At 37.5% G+C, this 23,016-nt stretch overlaps 1 protein-coding gene across 1 annotated transcript; it reads left to right on the forward strand.

Moving 5' to 3' along the window:
* Positions 1-7,094: 7,094 nt before the first annotated feature.
* Positions 7,095-7,598, forward strand: LOC126455787 (glycoprotein gp100-like). The gene has a single exon (XM_050091548.1). It carries the CDS (start codon positions 7,095-7,097, stop codon positions 7,596-7,598), a length of 504 nt encoding a protein of 167 aa, XP_049947505.1.
* Positions 7,599-23,016: the final 15,418 nt, after the last annotated feature.

Consider the following 23,016-nt stretch of genomic DNA (forward strand, 5'->3'; position numbering starts at 1 on the left):
AGGATGGAACAATAGAATGTATATTTGCCATGCTAAAAAGTTTGTCCGTGACCTGTTCATTCCTAACAAACAGGTCACAGACAAACATTTTAGCATGACAAATATACATCCTATTGTTCCACCCTTGAATTCAACAAGGCAGGGATCCAAAGATTAATTTTCTAAGCAGAACATGTCTTTTATTTATGAGTTGCAGGGAATTAATTTTAAATATGTTAAGGAAAAAGGCACTCATGGCTGGTACTGCTGGAAGGTAGAGGTTACAGTATTAAAGGCTGAAGTGCTATACAGTAATGGTGACAATCCTGTGCATGCAGTGCACTATAGTATCAGAATGCAAAAGACGATATAGCTATCTTATTCTGTATCAGATGAAAATGGGAGAATCAGAGTGTTTGCCTGACCAACAGAAAGCTGAACTAGCCAACTTGCTATCCAGATACTAGGCGATTATAATTAAAGTGCAGCTGCTCATGGAGGTCTATTGTGGGATGCAATTATCATCTGTCAGTGAAATGTGGTAGATATTCTAATGCATTAATGAGGGGCCGATTTTCAATGAAAAAAATTAGTTCCAATATTTACCACCAGGTGCCACTCTGGCACTGTACAGCATCTCAACGATGTCTCCAGTAAGTGGCAGTTAACGATAAAATCAATGTTGTACCTTTCTCACTTGTTTGACCTTTTCTGTCCATGTCCCATTCCTAATCCATTACATATGGGAACATTTTTAAATGTCTTCATTGCATTCACAGTACCAGATTTGTACATGGCCTCCAAAATCGGAACTAATTTTTTTTTCAGCATAAATCAGTTCCACATAAACACATTTGAATACCTACCAAATTTCACTGCCATATGATAATTACAGCTCACTCTGGAACTCTTTGGGTGGCTGCACTTTAATTATAACCACCTGGTATATAAACTTCTTCTAGAATAAGCCTGGTATCGTTAAGGGGTACCATCATCACAGACTGGTAGTTCCATATACTGGTAGTCCAGCATCAGACATATTGTTACATTTCCTCGTTACAAAGGGAGGTGGTAAAGAGCAAACTAGGAAAGATGTTAAAAAGTAGCTACACTAGAAAGATATTTTCCTACATTGATCTCCGTATATAATAGGTTTTAGTCAAGGTGTTAAAGTACATGAATACGTGTGTAATCTTGTTGTGTAGATGTGTACAAAGTAACCACTTAGTGCACTGATTTGGAAAGTAAAGACAGTACTTAAGCATGACATTTGTTTCATAGCTAGGTGTGAAACACAAGCAATATTTGGTATTAGTACATAAACACATTTCAGTGAGTTACGCTGGAATCTTGTGGTATATAAATCTGAAGAATACTTGCTCTAAACTGAAAGAACTTTTGTAAACACACTGTAAATACTTAGAGGAATATGAGCAGTTGTGCTACTGAAATGGACTTATGTATATAGTCATAATAGAGGGAAACATTCCACGTAGGAAAAATATATCTAAAAACAAAGATGTAGTGACTTACCAAATGAAAGTGCTGGCAGGTCGACAGGCACACAAACAAACACAAACATACACACAAAATTCAAGCTTTCGCAACAAACTGTTGCCTCATCAGGAAAGAGGAAAGGAGAGGGAAAGACGAAAGGATGTGGGTTTTAAGGGAGAGGGTAAGGAGTCATTCCAATCCCGGGAGTGGAAAGACTTACCTTAGGGGGAAAAAAGGATGGGTATACACTCGCACACACACACACATATCCATCCACACATATACAGACACAAACAGACATGATAAGACTGAAGGGTAGTTCAAAAGATTTGGTGTTAATACAGGTATATATGCCAACCAGCCAGCATAGGGTAGAGGAAGTGGAAGAATATTACGAGAAAATACAAGAACTCATTGAGAAAGAAAATAGTAATGCCTGCGTTCTCATTATGGGGGACTAGAATGCAATGGTGGGTGAAGGAAGAGATGAAGATACAGTGGGAAAATTTGAATTAGGAATAAGAAATGAGAGAGGTAAATGACTAATTAGCTTCTGTAAAGAAAATTCATTAGCAGTGGGTAACACATTATTTGAACACCACAAAAGGAGACGTTACACATGATATCAAATTTGAATGAAGAAAGATATCAGTTGGACTAAATCCTGATACAGAAAATGTTTGGAAATTGTTTGAAGAATACCAAAGCTCATCCAGGAGCGGATATAAATTCAGATCGCAACCAAGTATTGGTAGAAATACAAGTGAAGTTGAAAAAAATCTGCAGAGGTAAAGCAAAAGAAAGACTAAACATAGAAAGACTCAAAGAGGTAGGAAAGACATCAGATTTTGAAAACAGATTTACGGAAAATGGGAAAGAGGTAGTGTTGATGAAAGTGTTAATGACAAATGGATAAAAATGAGGGAAGGACTTATGGTATCTGCCAAAGAAGTAATAGGAATTAGAATATCCCAAAGTAACGGGAAAGATTGGATAACAGAAAACATGTTGAACATGATGAAAGGCTGGAGAAAGTGAAAAAATGTAGGAACTGGAAAAGGCAAAAAGAGGTACAGGAAACTGAATAATAAATTAAGAAGAGAAACTGAAGAAGCAAGGGAAAAATAGATGAAACAGAAATGCGATGAAATAGAGAAAATGGAGAAAGAGAGAAAGCATGAAATGATGTATAGACTGGCTAGTGAGATAGGTTTTGAATATAAAAGAAAGAGGAATAACATGAAAATAGAAAGAGTGGATGGTCCTCTAGGAGAAGAGCCACAGGAGTTTTTGAACAGATGGCAAGAATATATTGAATGTCTGTACAAGGGGAATGAAATACAAAGCAAAATTAAGGTTTAAGAGGAGCAATGTGCTTTGGAAGATGGGAAGGGCTTCACCATCTTGGAAGCAGAAGGAGAAAAGGTGCTGAAGGAGATAAAGAATAGGAAGGCACATGGAATTGATGATTTGCCAGCAGAATTGTTGAAGGGTCTGGGAAACAAGGCAAGAAAAGAAATAGTCTACCTCTGTAACGAGATATATGACAAAGGGGAATGGCCTGAGGATTTTCTTGCAACACTTATGATACCAATAGAGAAAAACAGAAACACTAAAATATGTGAAGAGCATAGGACCATCAGTCTAATTTCTCATGCAGCTAAAGTGTTGCTGAGATTGTTGAATAGAAGGCTATATGGCAAGCTGGATAGAGGAATTGCAGAGGAACAGTTCGGATTTAAAAGATAAAAAGGAACAAGAGATGCTATTGTCCTGTTAAGAACTATACGGGAAAGATATATGGAAAAAGGTAGAGAAATCTTTGCTGTTTTTATAGATTTAGAAAAGGCTTTTAACAGAGTTCAGGAACAAGCTGATGGATATTTTGAAGAGGAAAGGAGTGGATTGGAAAGAGGGAAGACTGATACAGAATCTATATTTACACCAGAAAGTAATGATAAGGATTGGAAATGAAATGTCAGAATGAATCAGCATTGGACAAGGTGTTAGACAATCTTATTGCCTTTCACCACTCTTGTTTAATGCATACCTTGAACAGATTATTGCGAAAGGCTTAGATGGGAAAAGAGGAATATGTTCTGGTGGAAAGAGAGTAGAATGTATAAGATTTGCTGAGGATATGGTTTTAGTGACAGAAAATGAGCAGACAGTGAATAACGTGCTGAAAGATCTGAATGAAGCTCGTGTGGAATATGGGATGCAAATAAACACAGCAAAAACAAAGAGCATAGTCATCAGTACAAGATGCAGACTGTCCAATATTAAAATAGGACACTCTACCATTAGCCAAGTAAGTGCATTTAAATATCTTGGAAGCACAATAACTAAAGACTTGAGATGTCACTGTGAGGTGAAAATTTTCATAGTGAAGGAGGGCTTCAACAGAAAGAGGAGACTCTCACGTGGCAAATTAGATAAAGGTCTACGGAAAAGGCTTGGCAACTTTTTTGTCTGGAGTGTGGCACTATACGGCGCAGAAACATGGATACTAAGATGAGAGAATGAAAAAAGGTTGGAAACATCTGAGATGTGGATGTGGAGGAGAATGGAGAGAATAAGCTGGATGCTAAGAGTGAGTAATGAAAGAGTATGGGAAAGGGTTGGTGAGAGAAGATGTCTGCTGAAGGTTGTAAGAGAAAGGAAAAAGAACTGGTAGGGACATTCATTGAGAAGGGAGTGCTTGCTAGCATGTGATTTGGAAGGATTGGCTTGTGGGAGAAGACTGAGAGGAAGAAGGAGAAACAAGATGATAGATGACATAAAGGGAAGATGAAAGTATGTAGACCTGAAGAGGATGGCAGAAGACTGGACAGCCTGGAGAACTACCATGTGAAAACCTGCCTTTTGGCAGAACACTGATGATGATGATGATGATGATGATGATGATATAAAACATGCTAGCTATGAAATATATTAATGTGTCCCCCTGACAAACTACATAAACATGTAAGGAATAAAATAAATCATTATCAATGAAAACATATTATAACTGTAATACTGCATGATTTTCTGTTTTGTTTCTCTTTGTGAAATATTTCATATAATTAAAATTAACATTATGATTTTTGGTGAGAACCTTTTGTTAAAGAGGGCAAATTGGAAGGAACCCTGTGTATATATTTCTTTAAAACAAATGAAATATTGTACCTCAGTTACTCTTGCCACAGTCAGGCACCTTTATTGTCTTTGCAATTACTAAAGGAAGCATCCATGTTTCTATGTACCACAATTTTGACTTACATAGAGTGTGTTGTTATAACTATGTATGCAGAATTCTGTCAGTAATATTAGATCACAACAACTCTCAAGTTAACAACCATAATTCTGCAAGAATTTTTAAATTTTTTCCAGAGACAGTAAGAAAAGTGTTGGTGATCAATTGTTTATAGGTATAATGACCAAACACAGTATCTGTTCTTTCATTATTCATGTTTTATGGCTAAGCTGGACCTCTATCAGATTGACTTGCATCATTTCTTTCAGTTCTTTGCATATATTTTTTTGCATGTTAATTTTTGTTTGGTTGATTGGCCAATCACGTATGAACAATGGCATCAGCAGCTGCTTAACTAGCTTGACTTGTCTAACCTAACAATATCAACATATTACACTAATGTGTAATTATCATCAATTATTATTTTCTTTTGCCTAAAATTTTTGGATCAGGTTCACTGTCACTGTCGATTTCTATCTCTTGTCACAAAATAATATCATATTCAGTGCCTCTGTAATAACATTTCATTGATGGTGTGGTTTTCTAAGACAACTTTCATCTAAGGAATCTCAACTTTTTTCTTTATCATTAAATAATTTGGGAGAGGAACACTTCAGACTGTATGTATGATGTTAAGAACATACATTTAGTTTATAAAACTTTTGGCTTTCTGCCATATGCCTGTCATTTCAGCACCTCTCCCCTGCCTATCCCCCACCCAGTGAGGCACAGAATTACTTCCAAGCATCACTTTTGCAGTATTTATAAAATGTTTGAAACTGGCAGAGACAAAGATTTAGTTTAGGTTCATTTTTCCTCAATAACAAATTCAGAAGAATCACTGAAAGAGTGCAGGACAACACTCCTAATGACAAGAAAGCTAACAAGTTAATAAAAATTTCTGAATGATTTAATAGGTTAAGTAATATTGCTTTATTGCAGTTACTGTATGCAAGGAAGAAATGACCTCTTTCCTGCTCCCCTTGCACTGATATATGCTGTCCTGTTATGTCTGTGTTGTCATTACTATCATCCCGTTTCATCTGGCTGTGGCATTTAAAATGTGGAATGCTACAAGGATCCATCATGGGGCCATTATTGTTTTTTATCTTTGTGTGAACACTTAGAGAAAATTTACTCTTCTTGCTGATTACACTACTATACTGCTTGAGAGCAACACAGTTAGTGTAATGCTGTCCTTGTAGATATTGTACACTGGTTTAAGTCTAATGGATTAACACTAAATAATGAAGAAACTCAGTATATTCAGTTTTATGTATCTCAACAAGAAAATGAAGTAATCCACTTGAACTGTGATAACCAAAATATATTAGATGTATGTTGTGAATATTCTAAGGTCCAGGGCATTTTAATTGATGGCAAGTTTAATAGGCCTGGACACATTCTAGACATTCAAAACAGGCTTATTGTGGTAACTTATGCTCTGTGGGTAATTACCCCCATTGATGAGACAAATGCTATCATTCTGTCATGGTATAATTTTTTAGGCTAATCAACTTTTAGCCAAAAAATACCTTTATTGCACAAAAAAGAGCAGTTAAGAGTCATGATTGGTGTTCATCTTAGATACTCTTGCAGAAACTTGCTCCATAAGCTCAAAATATGAGCCACAACATCTCAATGCTTATTTTTTCCATGACTTTTGGCTCAATAACCTTTCTCTTTTCACATCTAATAGTGCATGTCATGATCACAATGTGAGGTCTAAAAATGATGCACACTGGGATCTAAAAAACCTAAATCTTTTGCAAAAGGGTGTTCACTATACTGTCACAAAAGTTTTCAGTTTTTCAGTTCTCTTCTTTCAGATATTAGTGTCCTTATTAAGGCCCCCCCCCCCCCCCCCCCTCACACACACACACACATTTCAACCTAAGTTAAGAAAATATCTTACGGACAAATCATTCTGATCTCTTCATGAGTATATACAGATTAATCAATGACTGTTTTGAAAATTTGTATTGTGATTTGTATTTATGTTTTGAGACATTCTATGCTAACCTATGCAAACCTTTGCTCCTGAGAGTGAGTCAGTGGGAAATAATAGTCAAAAGTGCGTTAAAAACCACTCAGACTTACAAGTGGAAATAACGGCCAAAACAAATCAAACAGACATACTAGTAGGCCTACTAGTGTAAACAACAGTGGACAATGTGTAATAATATCTAACACAGAGTCTAAAGTAGGGAAGAAATTACCTGTAGGAAATGTGCAGAAACATAGCATGGCTTCTGGATAAATACATGTTTCCATAACATCGAGTGCGAGAAAAGTAAAAAACGATCTTTGTGTGTTAGGTGATAGCCACGGATGTGGAATTTTGCACTTTTGACAGAAGAATGTAATTTAACGATATAAGGCAATGACAAACCAGGAGCACCTCTACTTAAATACATTAGGAATAGAACTTTTAGCAGAAAAGCTATTTACCAGTATCTGTCTCTTGAGGACACATACACCAAGCTTAATAATCGCCAGAAAAACACAAATTACCGATTGGTTTAAACCAAAAACTACAATCTTGTTAGCAGAAGTAGATCACTCTCACCAACTTGAAGATATATTATATACTGATGCAGCAGGAGAAACCATCCCACCTTCAACAGCCAGCCCAGCAGCAGAAACCAATCCACCACCAACAGCCAGTATGACAGCAACAACCACCCGACTCCCAGCATGGGAAACAATTCCACCATCAACAGCCAGCCCAGCAGCAGAAACCAATCCACCACCAACAGCCAGTACGACAGCAACAACCACCCGACTCCCAGTGTGGGAAACAATTCCACCATCAACAGCCAGCCCAGTAGCAGATATCAATCCACCACCAACAGCCAGTATGAAAGTAACAACCACTCAACTCTGAAATAGAAAAACCAAAAAACAACGATTGCATTTAAAGGATTTTTTTAGTGCCAGTGAGCTTAAGGCAAATACAAAGGTAAGAGACGTTTTTATTCATGATTGTACTGGTTCCCAAACATTTCCAACAAAAACTGTTAATAAGGAAAAAGAGAATAGGAAGTGTAAAAATCCTATAAAGAAATGAAAGAAATGAAAGAATGAATAAAATTTATGAACTACAAATTTTACTCTCAGAATGTAAAAGTATTAAAATGGTTTTTTTAAACGAGCATTGGCTTACAAAAGATAGTATTATAATTTTAAATAAGTTAAAAAATTTCAGTGTAGCGTAAGGTTTTTGTAGAACAAATAGTACTAATGGGGGCTCGTGCAGACTTGTAAATAACTCTGTAGAGTATAGAGTAAAGGACGATATCAATTTTCTAAATGAAGAGGGAGTATTTGAAAGCTACTCAATTGAATTAGAAACACAAAATATTATTATTGTTTCTATATATAGAATCCCAGGTGTAGAGATAACCAAACTATTTTTATCAAAATTAAAAAATCGTTAACAGAAAGTCATCAATGAGAAAAAGTAAAATGTATTAATAGCAGCTGATTTCAATATAAATTTATTAAATCAAACAAATGACTCAATAAAGTTTATGGACTTAATCCATAAATTGGGTTTTAAGGTAAACTTCATGGAAATCACAAGAATGAACGAAAATACAGGAAGTTGTATTGATAACATTTTAACAAATTATAAATTTGATGGTGCAAAGAAGTTATGTGTGGAATTAGGACTCTCAGACCACTCTGCTCTGTTCATTGAAATAGCAAATGCAAATGAACCAAGCACTAAAAATACTTATAGCAAAAGATGTTTTACTGCTGAAAATTTAAAACTGTTCTACTGTAAATTAGAAGAGGTGGAGTGGCAAGCTGAAAATGATACTTCAATCTCTGTACAATTTAACAGGTTTCTAGAAAGTTTCTTACATGTTTTTAATGAAATATTTCCACTTAGAGTGTTCCACACAAAGGTGTCAAATAAGATCAATCACCACTGGAATAGAAATATCCAGTTGGAAGAAAAGACAACTTCACAAGGAGTTAAAATACAACAAAGACCCATTTTTCATAAATTATGTCAAACAGTATAAAGGCTTATTTAAAAGGTTAGTGCAAGCTGCAAAAGAAATGGTAAATAATAAATACATCTTGGCTCATGAAAACAAAACAAAGGCAGTCTGGTCTGTTGTAAAATCAGAACTGGGGATGAGAACTAACAGCAAAGTAATCTCCAAAATTAAGGTGGGAAATAAAACTGTAGCAAACCCTGCTCTGATTTCAGAATCTTTTAACAATTTTTTTTATAAGTTTATCGAAATCTGTTGCAGATGTAAATGGTTATACCGAAAAAGTACAATTAGGTCAGAAGGCGGAAGAATGATTTAACAAATTTTTAAAAAAAAGGCAGCCAAAGATGTAGAATACACTATATTACAGCACAAAAACAAACATTCTGCAGGGTGGGATGGCATACCTACTAAAGTAGTTAAATCAGCTGCCTGGATAATACCTCACCCCCTTTGCTCAATAATCACTCGAAGAAGGCCACTTTCCAGATGCCCTGAAGCATGCAGAGGTAAAACCTTCGTTCAAAAAAGGCTCAAGAGAAGATATGGGGAACTACTGCCCAATCTCTATTCTCCCAATTTTCTCAAAAATATTTGAAAAAGTGGTAGTAATGCAAATCAAAAAATTTACAGAAAAATCTAACATCAATATGGCTTTTAGAAAGGGCAAAAACACAATAGACGTCATAAATAAGTTTGTGGAAAAAATTTATTCTGCCTTAGACAAGTGTAGCAAATTTACAGGATCGTTCTGTGACCTCACGAAAGCATTTGATTGTGTAAACATAAATTGATCCAGTATAAAATGGAAAAGTACGGTATTGGAGCTCGTGCTTTAGAGTGGTTCAGGTCATACATCACAAAGACAAACCAGAGAGTAGTTATATCATCAAGCAATAGAAATTTCATCTCAGAATGGATGATTATTCCACAAGGAATTCCACAAGGCTCAATTCTGGGGCCAATTTTATTCTTATTTTACATAAATGACTTGCCACTAAACGTAAATTCATACTCAGTTTTATTCACTGATGATACGTCTGCCCTCATCGAAAGCAATCACTCAGAACAAATTCCCTCAACTGTCACAAATCTACTAGACAGTTTAGAAAACTGGCCCAACTAAATGGGTTTATACTGAATATTGAGAAAACACAATTACTACAGTTTGAAACTAAAAACTCTAAGATAAAAGAAATTCATATTACCTGCAGAAACCAGGAACTGAAAGAATGAGATTGTGTTAAATTTTTAGGAATACATTTGAACAAAATTTTATCCTGGTATTCACATACAGAATCCTTAGCAAATAAGTTAAATAGCCTGACCTTTGCTATGAAGATTTTCTCATGTTAAACTAGCATGGAGATAAGAAAAGTAGTTTATTACAGCAATTTTGAAGCTGTTATAAGGCAGGGCATTATCTTTTGGGGTAATACAAGCAAAATCATTAGAATATTAAAATTACAGAAATCAATTGTTAGAAATATGTGTAAAGCTAGACCAAACGAATCTTGTCACCCACTTTTAAGAAATCTAAAAATATTAAGCGCCCCTGTACATCTATGAACTGATTATTTTTGTATACAGTAACCCTTTGTTGTTCACAGACAACAATTTTAAGCATCAATACAGCACTAGGAATAAGACAAACTTCACAAGTTAAAGTTATATGCACAAACCCCAGAATATATATGCATGAAAATCTACAACATGCTAAAAAAAGAAACAAATAAACAACATGGAGCTAGGGCAATTGAAACAAAAGCTGCACAAATTGTTAGTGGAGAAATGTTATTACTCCATAGAAGAATTTATGAATGATGGTGTGGAAGTCTGAGCAAGGAAACATCACCTGTAAATTAAGTGTGTGTTATGTTTTGTGTCAAATAAATGATTGTAAAAATATGTTCACAATGTAAATGCTGTTGTTATATATATTACTTTGTAATACATGTTAACTGGAGTGTTGATATATTGTTATGCAAATTTAGTAGAAATGTAAATGTAATGTTGATGAGTCCCCAGTACATCAGATCTGTGATTTGACTTTGTATGTTAGGGGATAATAAAAATTTTGATTATGATTCTGATTCTCTATGTGTTAGCCATAATTTGCCTTCCCTTTTCTTCTGTACCTTAAGTCATTTTCAGTAATTTGTCATGTTTACTTGAACTATGTTTTTGTAATAATAGTTCAACTTTAAAGCATACTCGACAACTTGCTACATTTTTCTTATTTTATATTTGTTTATTGTATTTCTATAAGGACTAAAACCTGACTCATTACACATCCTTGTAATTCATTGCAATATGGCTTCACAGAATATGTAATAATAAATAAATTAGAATGAGTCATTTGCACATCTTACCTAATTTCAGAGCTGAGGTTGATAATGCAGGCCTCTGTGGTGGTGGATGAAATTTTCACCTCCACTATTTTGCCAGCAAGAGGAGGAGAGATGGTGGCATTTAATTTATGATCACCAAACTTTGTGTCAGTTTGCTGGATTAAATTCCAAACCTCTCTGCAGTCTCTTGTGAACTAAGGTCATGTGGCACAGGTGGCTGTGTCGATGATGATTGGTCTGTCAGACGAGAATGTTAAGCTCAGTGGCCCCCTTGGTGCTATTGAAGAAGCATGGCAGCACCAGGCTGCTCACCCTCCCTCGTCTCATCATCAGTTAACACAATTATGACATAACACTGCACACCAAGCCATTGCTAGATATGTTACTTGAAGCATAGCTCTCACACATTGTGAGGAAAGAGGTCTATTGTGTGTGGAAAAAGAAACATTTTGAACCAGGCATTTGAAACTATCCCTTTGTATCTTCCTGCCACAATGCCAAATGACTACCTTTCTTTTCTTTCTATAATGCATTACCTGAACTTAGTTACCCATCATCGCTGGCTGCAGTGCGTCAATGACCTAGCTTATGACTTACTCTCAGATTTCCTCCTTATGTTACACTGCATTAGTGTGCTACATATTGTCATATGTTTTTCTTTGCAGAAACACCCTAAAATGACATAAAAATTTGCCTTTTTTAGTTGAAATTATGCCAAATAGCAATACTTGCTGAAAAGTGTTTGTGGTCAGCACTCCATTATTTAAATCCAAGCTCTGTCCCACATCAATACCTGGTGGCATGTAAAGCACAGTTTGGAATCTACAGCTTATTTTATTTTTTCAACTGTATATTATTATTTCACTATACCCATCAGTGACTCCATTTTAAATTCCAGTATCACTGAATGAGGTCACACACTTCATAGAGGTTGTGCATTTGGGAGGAAAAAAATGGATCAAATGGCTCTGAGCACTATGGGACTTAACATCTGAGGTCACCAGTCCCCTAGAACTTAGAACTACATAAACCTAACTAACCTAAAGACATCACACACAACCATGCTCGAGACAGGATTAGAACCTGTGACTGTAGGGGTCGCACGGTTCCAGACTGAAGAGTCTAGAATCGCTCGGCCACATCGGCCGGCGTTTGGGAGGACAGTGATTCAAATCTGCATCTGGCCATTGTGGTTTAGGTTTTCTGTGATTTCCCTAAATTACATGTGGAAAATGCCGTGATAATTCTTGTGGAAAGACATGGCCAATTTACTTCCCTATTCTTCATTAATCCAAGTTTGTGCTCTGCCTCTAATGACTTCATTTGCAAGATCACCAATCCCTCTTCCAGCATGTATTTCGTTTTGTATATTGTGTAGAAGTTACTCACTAGTCAATTAAACAGAGAATTTGTGATGATAACTAGGAGTAAAACTGCACTCTTAAACTAATACATTTGAGCTAGGTATACTATTTAATAAAACATTATGATGTTTTATTACATCACCAACTCAAACCCATTTTCTGGAGTATAAACAACTATAGAAACTATTAAAAACAGTTAAAACTGGAACCCCTATACCTCTTCCTTCAAAGTTTCATTTCTGTGTCTGGTGTACACTGCAACAGAATAAAATTAATGTGCACTAATTGGCTTTGTAATCTCATCTGCATTCACCAACCTCAAATGCAATGAGACGCTGCTCTTGAGTATCTTTTGCTGTCAATTGATCAACTGTCTAAGGGACTGGAAATTGACAGACTGCATTTGAGGACCTCCTCCATACTTATAAGGCAGGAAACTTATTTCTGACAATTTTAAAAATCCTAAATGTAGGTAAAAATTGTGTAAAATGACTTCACCAAAATGTGTCTGTGACCTTCCCTGCCTCACAGAAAAGTCCTTGGGATTTGAATTACACTAGAAAATATGCATCACCCTCAACAGAGTGCAAACAAAGTAGAGCAGATGCGTGGATTCACAGCTCTGAAGAAATGCTGTTTCACCAAAATCTCAGAGTGGTGACAACGTACAAACCTCAACCATACTACAGTAAAAGACACTTCATGAACTTATACTGGTCAGCAAGCCACTCTCTTCACTGTGAACCAAACTGTAATAAAAAATAGAAAATAAATTTATTGGTGTGACTCTTACAATTATGTCCATTTTTTATGAACTTGTACATACTCTTAGGCTAATGTTTGTATTTTATTTTGCTTAGTAATCGAAGCTCCTTTGCTGAATTTTGAAGCTAACACTTTACTCTGAGTGAGACTTTTAGAATAACTGAAACATAATCAATTGACTTTTGCTGCTCACTGCAGCAAAACCTTCATTTGAAAATTCACTAAAATTTTGATGTAGGTGAAGCAGTAATACTGGATTTTTAATGCTCATGATTGCATACTGTAATTTTATTCATCATCTGCAAGAAACTCACATTTATTGAATTTAATGCGAATAGACATCTCTGGTATTTATCATAAAACATATTACAATACTAACAACATCCAAACTGATATCCAATATCAGAATAGCTATTAAAGTGTGTAACAAATTCTCAAATTATGCCCAATGTATGCCTCCAGATTATTCATTAGAGTTCCTTCATATTTCCAATATGAGTATAACATTCTAATACTGTACTTATGTAAACTATCATATTCAGAAATATTAGTACTGTAGATTAAGTATGCTGATAATATCAACTGCATATATTTGTATAAAATGAATAATAAAGAAACTCAATTTGAATATCGTTATGATGCTTCAGTCTTAAGGTATGAGCTAGATTCATACAATGAATATTATCTTTTGTAGGTCAAATAACCTAAGCTACCGACATATGATGTCAAAAAACAAGAAAAATCTAAAGACCTTACTTCTCATTTTACCTGAGAGATGGTAATGATTTCGTAATTTGGATGCTAAACAGCATTGGCACTACTACCACTGCTAAAATAATGTGTGACCTCTGTGGGAAAAAATTATATATCCATAAAGTAAAAATCTTCACAAATACTGTTTATTTATCATTATCACTTTCTTTTGCTTACACACAGTCACAGAAACATACTGTTGCTGCTGTAGTCCTTGTACAAAATTTCTCTAAAAAATCAAGTAGTCAAATTTGCAAAGATTAAAATTATAAACTACAAAATATGACCTACTGACCACTAATAATCACACTGGAAGTACACAATAAAGGCTTCTACGGAACAAGTGCTGGGCAAGGCAAAATATCAAAACTCATAAATATGTCTCAGAGCCAGATAGATTAGCAGGCATGTATGGCGGAATACTAGCAAGCTGTCCCCCTGACAGAACATGAAATATATTCCCCAAAAAGTAGTATACAGGTACTTAAATCAGTATTGCGAGAATGATAGTTGCTACTCACCACATAGCAGAGATGATGAGTTGGAGATACGCACAACAAAAGACTGTCAGACCGTGAGTTTGCAGCATTTTATAAACGTCAATGAGACACGCCTTACTGCAGATACTTTTTCTGTAATGAAGTACATTTATGTAAGCTTCATGTTCATTTTGAAAAATACTTTCCTCAAAGTGTGATAGGTTTCAGTGGGTTCAAGATCCCTCCCGTCATAATTATCTTCCTGAGTTCAGTGCTATACAAGAAGAAGAGTTGATGGAACTTTCGTCGGATTCTTCACAAGACGCGAAGTTTTCGTCAATGACATTGCCACAATTTCGGTATTCAGAAAGAAAATATTTTCCAAGCTTGAGATAGGAAGGGCATTATTTCATTTTGAAACTTTCTACCTTTTTTGAGAGTGGCTGTCATTAAAACCAAATACAGATAAATGCTTTATGAGAAGGAAATGAGGGTAGCTGTAGCTTATTTGGTGCCGAATTTGACAAGAAGCCAGCTTACGTGTCGCAATGAGGCGATAAGGATTTTATTCGTAACTTTTCTGATTAATAATTTCATTAAGGTATCTCCGGAGGAGCACCGGAAACAATGTAGTTGGTCAGGGGGAGCTATGAAATCAAAAAGGTTGAAAACCATCCCTTCAAGGAATCGGAGGTATATGGCAGTTGCAATCAGCAACATTAACAATCGCCCTCTATGCAAACTCAACGATAAACAAAAGGTCACACTAAGAATTACTGCTGATTTGCCTTCTGTTTTCAAACTACACAACTTTTGGCCAAATGTATCGAAAATAGTTGCTGTTCGAGATCTCTCAGCATTCCCTTTCCTGTCGGCACCACGCATACAGTAGGCCTACACGTGCGAAGCCACAAAGGCGGTCCAGACAAGTCCCCATATTAAAGAAAGAGAGCCAAAAAGTTTGAAATTTCAATCATGGATTCTAGATGCTTGCAATAGTCACAGTTCGTTACAGACAGGCCTAACTGTTAATCAAATAAAAAAAATTAAACTAATCATTTTAAGATCAATTTACTCCGACAAACGGGACCGACCGAAGGTTTGGCTGCGTGGAGGAGCATCGATTAGTGATGGCGAAATAAATTTCACATTCACCATTTAATTAATTTAGGATGTTCGGAAGATGATGAAAATCAATAAAATTCAGGACGTTGGTTCTAATTTAAGATACAGCCGAGCCGTGGCGGAAGGACACTTGTGTCATTCGCTTTCGGAGAATTGGCACTAAGCAGCGATACACAGAATGTCGATTCAATCAAAATTCAGATTTCTTGTTTCCGAACATTAGAAAGTCATTGTTCGTGACACAAGACAATTAAAATATTCTTAAATCCTGAATGAAACCTCTAAAGAATTTCAGACAGCTCATCATACAACGAACATTTATCAGGCGTTTTCAGAAGACACATCAACAAACTTTAGCGGCTTGTTGCCTAGCGAACATGAAGAAAGTGAGACAGAGCAGAGAAGCTGAGATGTTGAGGTAAGAAAGCATCTGTGAAAAACATTGAAAACCCTTGTATATGACAACAGTAAATCTCGAGTGAGTCCAGTTGTCGTCTGTATACCTTGGGCAGCAAGCGATATGCAAGCCAATTTAATAAATTTTTCAACAAACAGTTGTGCAACTATTATATTTGTCTGCATATTAGTGTTTTTATGGAATATGTTGTTGTTTCACAAGATTTCTGTGGGTTCAGCAAGAAGTTTACACAACGGAAGGTCGTTTTTAACAAGCGCACAAACGATTCTCACTTCTGTAAAATTAGATTGATTTCGTACGCCTTCCCATGTTAACGCTTCTACTGCCAACGAAATACCATATCCGACAATAGTTACCCCGCAGTAGTAAGTTGTATTTATCCTAAATATTTTGCGCGACTTGGCAGCATTGTTCATTCAAATATGTCGATTCGTCGGTTTAGGAAATCGAGATATAAATACTGCACTCATAATATTTATCTGAAGCTTGCCATTTTTCGCACTGTATTCTGAGAACCACAGATGAAGGGTAACATTCGGATTCCTTATGTCTAGATTTCCGGAAAGCCTTTGCCACGGTGTCACACTGAGACTGTTGAAGAAACGTCCAGGCTTACGGAATAGGTTCTCAGCTATGAGAATGAGCTGAAAAAGTCTTAAGTAATAGAACCCAATGCGTTGTCCTGGACGGCGAGTGTATGTCGGATACAAGGTTACCGTCAGGAGTACCCCAGGGAAGTTTGATAGGACCGCTCTTGCGATTTATGCATGTAAACGACCTGAAGGATAGGATAAGCTGCAATCAGCGACTGTTTGCTGATGATAATGTCGTTTACGGAAAGGTGTCGGTGCTCGGTGGGTGTAGTAGGATACAGGATGACTTGGGCGGAATTTCTAACTGATGTGATGAATTGCAGGACCCTCTAAATGTGGAAAATGTAAATTGATACATTCGAATAGGAAAAGCAGTCTTATAATGTTCTAGTTTTATGGGTGGTGTGCTGCTCGACACAGTCTTTTCCATTAAATATCTGCAGGTAAAATTACAAAGCAACATGAAATGGAATTTACGTTCGGTTGCAGGGAACATTAGCGGTCGGTTTCGGTTTATTGGGAGAATTTTAGGGGAGTACAGTTCATCATAAGGAATACCTCGTGCAAAGCTGTTGTGAGACCCATTCTAGAATACTTCTAGAATGTGTCGGATCTGCACCAGGTTGAATGTGGTTCGATCAACACGTATCAGAAAATCAGAAAAGTACTACGTGAACTCAAATGGGAAGACGTTCTTTTTGCGTAATACTATCGAGAGAGCTTAGACAACCGGCATGTGTAGCAGACGATTGTACTGCCGCCAACATACATCTTGCGTAGGTATCGCAAAGGTACCCTCCGCCATGCACCGTGTAGTGTTTTCGAAATATGCATTTACATGTACACAGATACGCAGAGTGACTGGGCTGCAGCTGCCAAGACTTCTTAAAACATGAGCAACACACGTGAAAGATTCCGATGTAGACGTTTACCTGCAAACTTCTGGTCTCAAAACACCACTTATTTTCGAATTTCCAGCTAGGCGGAATAACTGCAGGTCAGCAACTTCTGTTAGTCTACGCTACGGGAAACCAGCCAGAGTTGCAAATTTCACTTATTTTTAATTTGCTTGACGATTAGTTTCGGGCCGGGACCCATTTTCAGATTATACCACAGGCCAGCAAACCAAATTTACCATCATGTACAGTAGAGATATTACCAAATTTTTTAAGGGCATGCCAAAAATGTATAACGTATTGTTTCAAGATTTACGAACCAGATACTCAAAGTTAAAAAGTTAAAAATATACGTCGTATGAAGTGCAAATTAACAGTTACAGCGCATACTGGCAGTCTAGTCCTCCCCCTGCCGTAAGGAAACCTCGGGAAGAGGGAGCCATATCAGAATCTAGGAAACCTTTTTTATTTATTACGATATTCTCCAATCATCAAAAATATAACAGTAACAGTAAAAGTCAACTATAAAAATAATACTTTTAAAATCTATACCAGAAACAGTGAAGTACGAGTAGACCTACTTAAAATCACTGAACAGCAAAGCCACATACGGCGCGTGTGACAAAGTTATGTGCCATATGGGCACGCGAAAGACAACTTTGTGGTTTAGTGTCTGGTTTTATCTGCTACATGTCAGGAAAAAAAAAAAACCTGTTTCATCTTCATATAATTTTGTAAGATTTGTTATGCTAAAGTTTTTACACTTGTACAGGGTTGGAAGTGATGAAGCTTTTTTAATGTTCCATTACTTGTTTTCTTTTAATATTAATGCTACGGTTCACATTAACGACTTCTTACGTGCCAGCATGGCGTACAACTTTGTTATATGCGCCGTATGTGGCGCTACTGTCCTATACTGGTGAGTGATTTTAAGTATTTGCCTGTTTCTGGTAAAGATTTTAAAAAGTATTAATTTTATTGTTGACTTTTATTGTTATTGTATTAACTGTTGTATTTTTTATCACTGGACAACAAAGTAACAAATACGAAAGGTTTTCAAGTCCTGGAGCGGCACCTCCTTCTCGCGGTTACAGCGTGATTACCTGTAAATACCACATTAATGCAATAAATGCTCAAAATGATGTCTGTCAACCTCAACAGATTTGGCAATACGTGTAACGACATTCCTCTCAACAGCGAGGAGTTCGCCTTCCGTAATGCTCACACATGCATTGACAATGCGCTGACGCATGTTGCCAAGCGCTGTCGGTGTACCACGATAGCAAATATCCTTCAACTTTCCCCACAGAAAGAAATCCGGGAACGTCAGATCCGCCATTGTATGGTGCTTCGACTACCAATCCACTGTCATGAAATATGCTATTCAATATCGCTGCAACCGCACGTTTTGTTTGTGATTGTTTTCTCCAACTGATAATTAAGTAGTGCAAGAAGAGTGAATGTTATACCAAAAATGCTCTTAATTTTCTTGCATACTGGTTGGAATGGAATATTACACTCTACATTACTCAGGATAAATTTTAAAAAATGTAAACGGTTTTTATGAAAACCTGTATTTAAGTAGAAAAGTAAGGATCTGCTTCAATATGGTTTCAGACAGCATTTTGTTTTCAATGAGACTGTGTTACCTCAACAAATACAGATGGCAGACATGCCGATGTACCAGATCAGTCACCAGTCTCTGAAAAACAATATTGCCGGCCGTAGTGGCCGTGCGGTTCTAGGCGCTGCAGTCTGGAGCCGAGGGACCGCTACTGTCGCAGGTTCGAATCCTGCCTAGGGCATGGATGTGTGTGATGTCTTTAGGTTAGTTAGGTTTAATTAGTTCTAAGTTCTATGCGACTGATGACCTCAGAAGTTAAGTCGCATAGTGCTCAGAGCCATTTGAGCCAAAAACAATATCTCTTTAAAGACACTTTCATCCTTTATTGTGTACTTCTTTCCAGCTTCTACAATAACAAATTCATAACTGCTATTACCTACTAGTAATATTGAAATACTGAAATAATTCTTAAAATTAAAGTGACATGTGCCGCTATCAGCATGCTTTGTGATCTGATCGTTTATGCTGTCCATCAGTTCCAAAAAATTAGATATATTTGTTGTTCAAAATCACTGACTATTGCTTTCCAGTTATTCTACCTTTTTGGCAACTTTAACTCCACAGAGAAAATGAGCAGTGCAACACCAGTTATCGTCATATTATTTCTTGATGTTATTGTAGTTTTCTTTTTGTTTACTGATACAACAGAAGCTGCATTGTTGTATTCTTGGCATACTCGCAAAGTAAGGCGTGAGTTTATGAGGGGGTGGGGGCAAAGTGGTCAGCAGCACAGCTGACATAACACCGCAAGACGCACAAAATTAATCTGTACAGAAAACTGTAAAAAGTAACTCAATAGTTGACACTTCACGTGTTGTAGCTAGTTTCCTCCAATCGGATCACTCAATGTCACGGACGAACCGTGCGCCGTTGCCCAACTGCCACAACAGTCAATTCACTTTCAAATCCTTGTCCTTTCTCTCTTTATGTGTTTGGACCCCGTATCGTGGATCTGGATCTTGTACTTGGTATTACATCGCACATGATAACCGTAGTTTCTAGGAATCCTGTGTACTCGATTTGCTAGACAAACAATCAAACAGCCCGTATTAATGAGTTTTATTACAACAAGACAAGTACAAATATTTAACTTTAATTGATGTGTCGCAAGCAAAGGGCGACATACAAAACAATCTTCTTCAGAATAGACAAAATAATCTCCTTCAGAATAGACAAACACAAGTCTGTGCTACGTAGAGATTGCTAATGATAGAGGCTACGATGCGTCGGCTAAACGAAGGGGCTAACGTTGAAGCTGCTATTGAAGTGGGCCACTACCAGTCGGGTGCGGCGCTTTTGTCGTCTTCACCTAGGGGCCACTGCTGTCGTTCTGGAGGGAGATCGGTCAGCGTGCGATTGGCTGACCTCTTCTCGCAGTCGCCTCCACTCCGTCGTTCCCGACTGGCGTGCCAGGGCTGACTTTACACCGTCACAATAACCACACACACACACACACACACACACACACACACACACACACACACGCATAAACATACATACATACATACAACCCCCCCTCCCCCACATAATGCTAACGAAATACCCACGTTTCATACACAGCACTAGCCAAACACTACTGGATCCTTCCGCACAATATGCTATTCTGCGACATACATACAGTTGCTATAATCACATAGAACAGTTTCATTAGATAAGCTTTGCATGGCATTGCCTTTCTCAGAAATGATTAGTTCACAAAGGTACATGTATCACATTGGAACAACCGAAATAAAATATTCAAACGTACCTACGTTCTGTATTTTAATTTAAAAAACGTATATGTTACCAACTGTTCGTCTAAAACTGTGAGCCATATGTTTGTGACTATTGTGTTCAAACGTTCAAATGTCTGTGAAATCTTGTGGGACTTAACTGCTAAGGCCATCAGTCCCTAAGCTTACACACTACTTAACCTAAATTATCCTAAGGACAGACACACACACCCATGCCCGAGGGAGGACTCGAACCTCCGTCGGGACCAGCCGCATAGTCCACGACTGCAGCGCCTGAGACCGCTCGGCTAATCCCACGCGGTGTTTGTGACTGTTACAGCGCCATCTGTCACAAAGCGAAAAAAGTGGTCCAACTAAAACATTGATATTTCTTTACGTACTACACGAATATGTAATAAAAAATGACCTATGGCAGCGCCATCTAGCGGGCCAACCATAGCGCCATCTGGTTTCCCCCTTCAAGCTAGACAAGTTTCGTTTGACGCTTATTTGGTGAGATATTTGGCCCGGTCACGATCAATGGACCACCCTGTATAATACTTATGGAAATTTTAGGCTCCAAACACGCATTGATAGTTCCAGTTGTCGAGATTGCTCAATGTAACTTTCAAGTTCTTTGTGTTGTGCTGAAATGTTGCACAATGCATTTACTTAAGAAGTGGTGTAGAAATTGTCAAGAATTTATGGATAAATAAAAGAATTAATTGGAAAACATAAACAGGACCTGATATCACAGACAACGAGACAGCCATAGCAGCATAAGTAACATTTATCTCCGCAACTCGGGGTCTTGCGGTAGCGTTCTCGCTTCCCGCGCACGGGGTCCCGGGTTCGATTCCTCGCGGGGTCAGGGATTTTTCCTGCTTCAAGACGGCTGGGTGTTGTTGTGTTGTCTTCACCATCATCATTCATCCCCACTACGGTCGGAGGAAGGTAATGGCAAACCACCTCCGCTGTGACCTAGTCGGCGGTGTGTTTCAAAAGGGCTCTGAGCGCTATGGGACTTTACTTCTGAGGTCATCAGTCCCCTAGAACTTAGAAGGACCTAAACCTAACTAACCTAATGACATCACACACATACATGACCGAGGCAGGATTGGAACCTGCGACCGCAGCGGTCGCGCGGGTCCACACTGAAGCGCCTAGAGCCGCTCCGCCACTGCGGCCGTCTAGACGATGGCATGAACAATTCAGAGAAACAGGTTATCTGTGTAAAAGAAAATCACCGGGCCGTCCTCAAGTGTCTGACACAGACGTCGAACGCATCCACCATAGTTTCACAAGGAGTCCGCAGAAATCGGTTCACCGTGCAACTCGATAGCTCAATATGCCCCCGATGTCCGTCAGGTGTGTGTTGCGTCGACGCTTACACATGAAACTGTACAAAATTCAGCTACTGCAAGCTCTTCGTGAAGTGACAAACAAAAAAGTGTGGAATTCTGTAACTTCGTTCTTGGCAAGATAGAGGATGACAGTTTTCTTTCATGCTTAGTGTTTAGTGAGGAGGCAACGTTCCATTTAAATGGAAAGGTGAATCGTCATGACTTGTGGATATGGGGTACGGAAGAACCGCATGATGTTGTACAACATGAAAGGGACTCTCCAAAATGTAATGTGTTTTGTGCAGTTTCAAGGGAAAAGTTGTGTGGTCTATTTTTCTTTGCAACACTGTTACAGGAAACACCTCGATATACTTGAGAACTTTCTTTTTCCACAGATGGAGACTAATTCGAACGAGTTTATTTACCAACAGGATGGGGCACCGCCACACTGGCATCTGGAAGTGTGGGAATTTTTAAATGAAAGGATTACTGAACGATGGATTAGTCGTCCTGGACCAAATAATTCAGCCTTACATTACTGGCCTCCAAGGTCACCGGACCTGACTGTATGTGATTGTTTCTTGCGGGGGTTTATAAAAGACTCTGTTTATGTGCCTCCATTACCAATAACTATGAATGAAATGAGACACCGCATAACAGCAGCTGTGGAAGCTGTAACTCAATACAAGCGCGTTGCAGCATGGGAACAATATGAATACTGCCACATGGTGTCACATGTTGATTCTAGTATTTGTAAAAATATAAGTATTGATAATGACCATCACAGTCTTTCAAAATAATGACAATAGTAATGATAGTTTAAAAATAAATTAGTTTCATTAGCTAAACACGACTGAACAATTTCTCTTTCA

Source organism: Schistocerca serialis, chromosome 2 (genome assembly GCF_023864345.2).
Source record: "Schistocerca serialis cubense isolate TAMUIC-IGC-003099 chromosome 2, iqSchSeri2.2, whole genome shotgun sequence".
Classification (NCBI taxonomy): Eukaryota; Metazoa; Arthropoda; class Insecta; order Orthoptera; family Acrididae; genus Schistocerca; species Schistocerca serialis.

What these genes read in the sequence shown, in the direction of transcription:
- LOC126455787 (XM_050091548.1), top strand. Translation starts at nt 7,095, where the DNA reads ATGACAAACCAGGAGCACCTCTACTTAAATACATTAGGAATAGAACTT.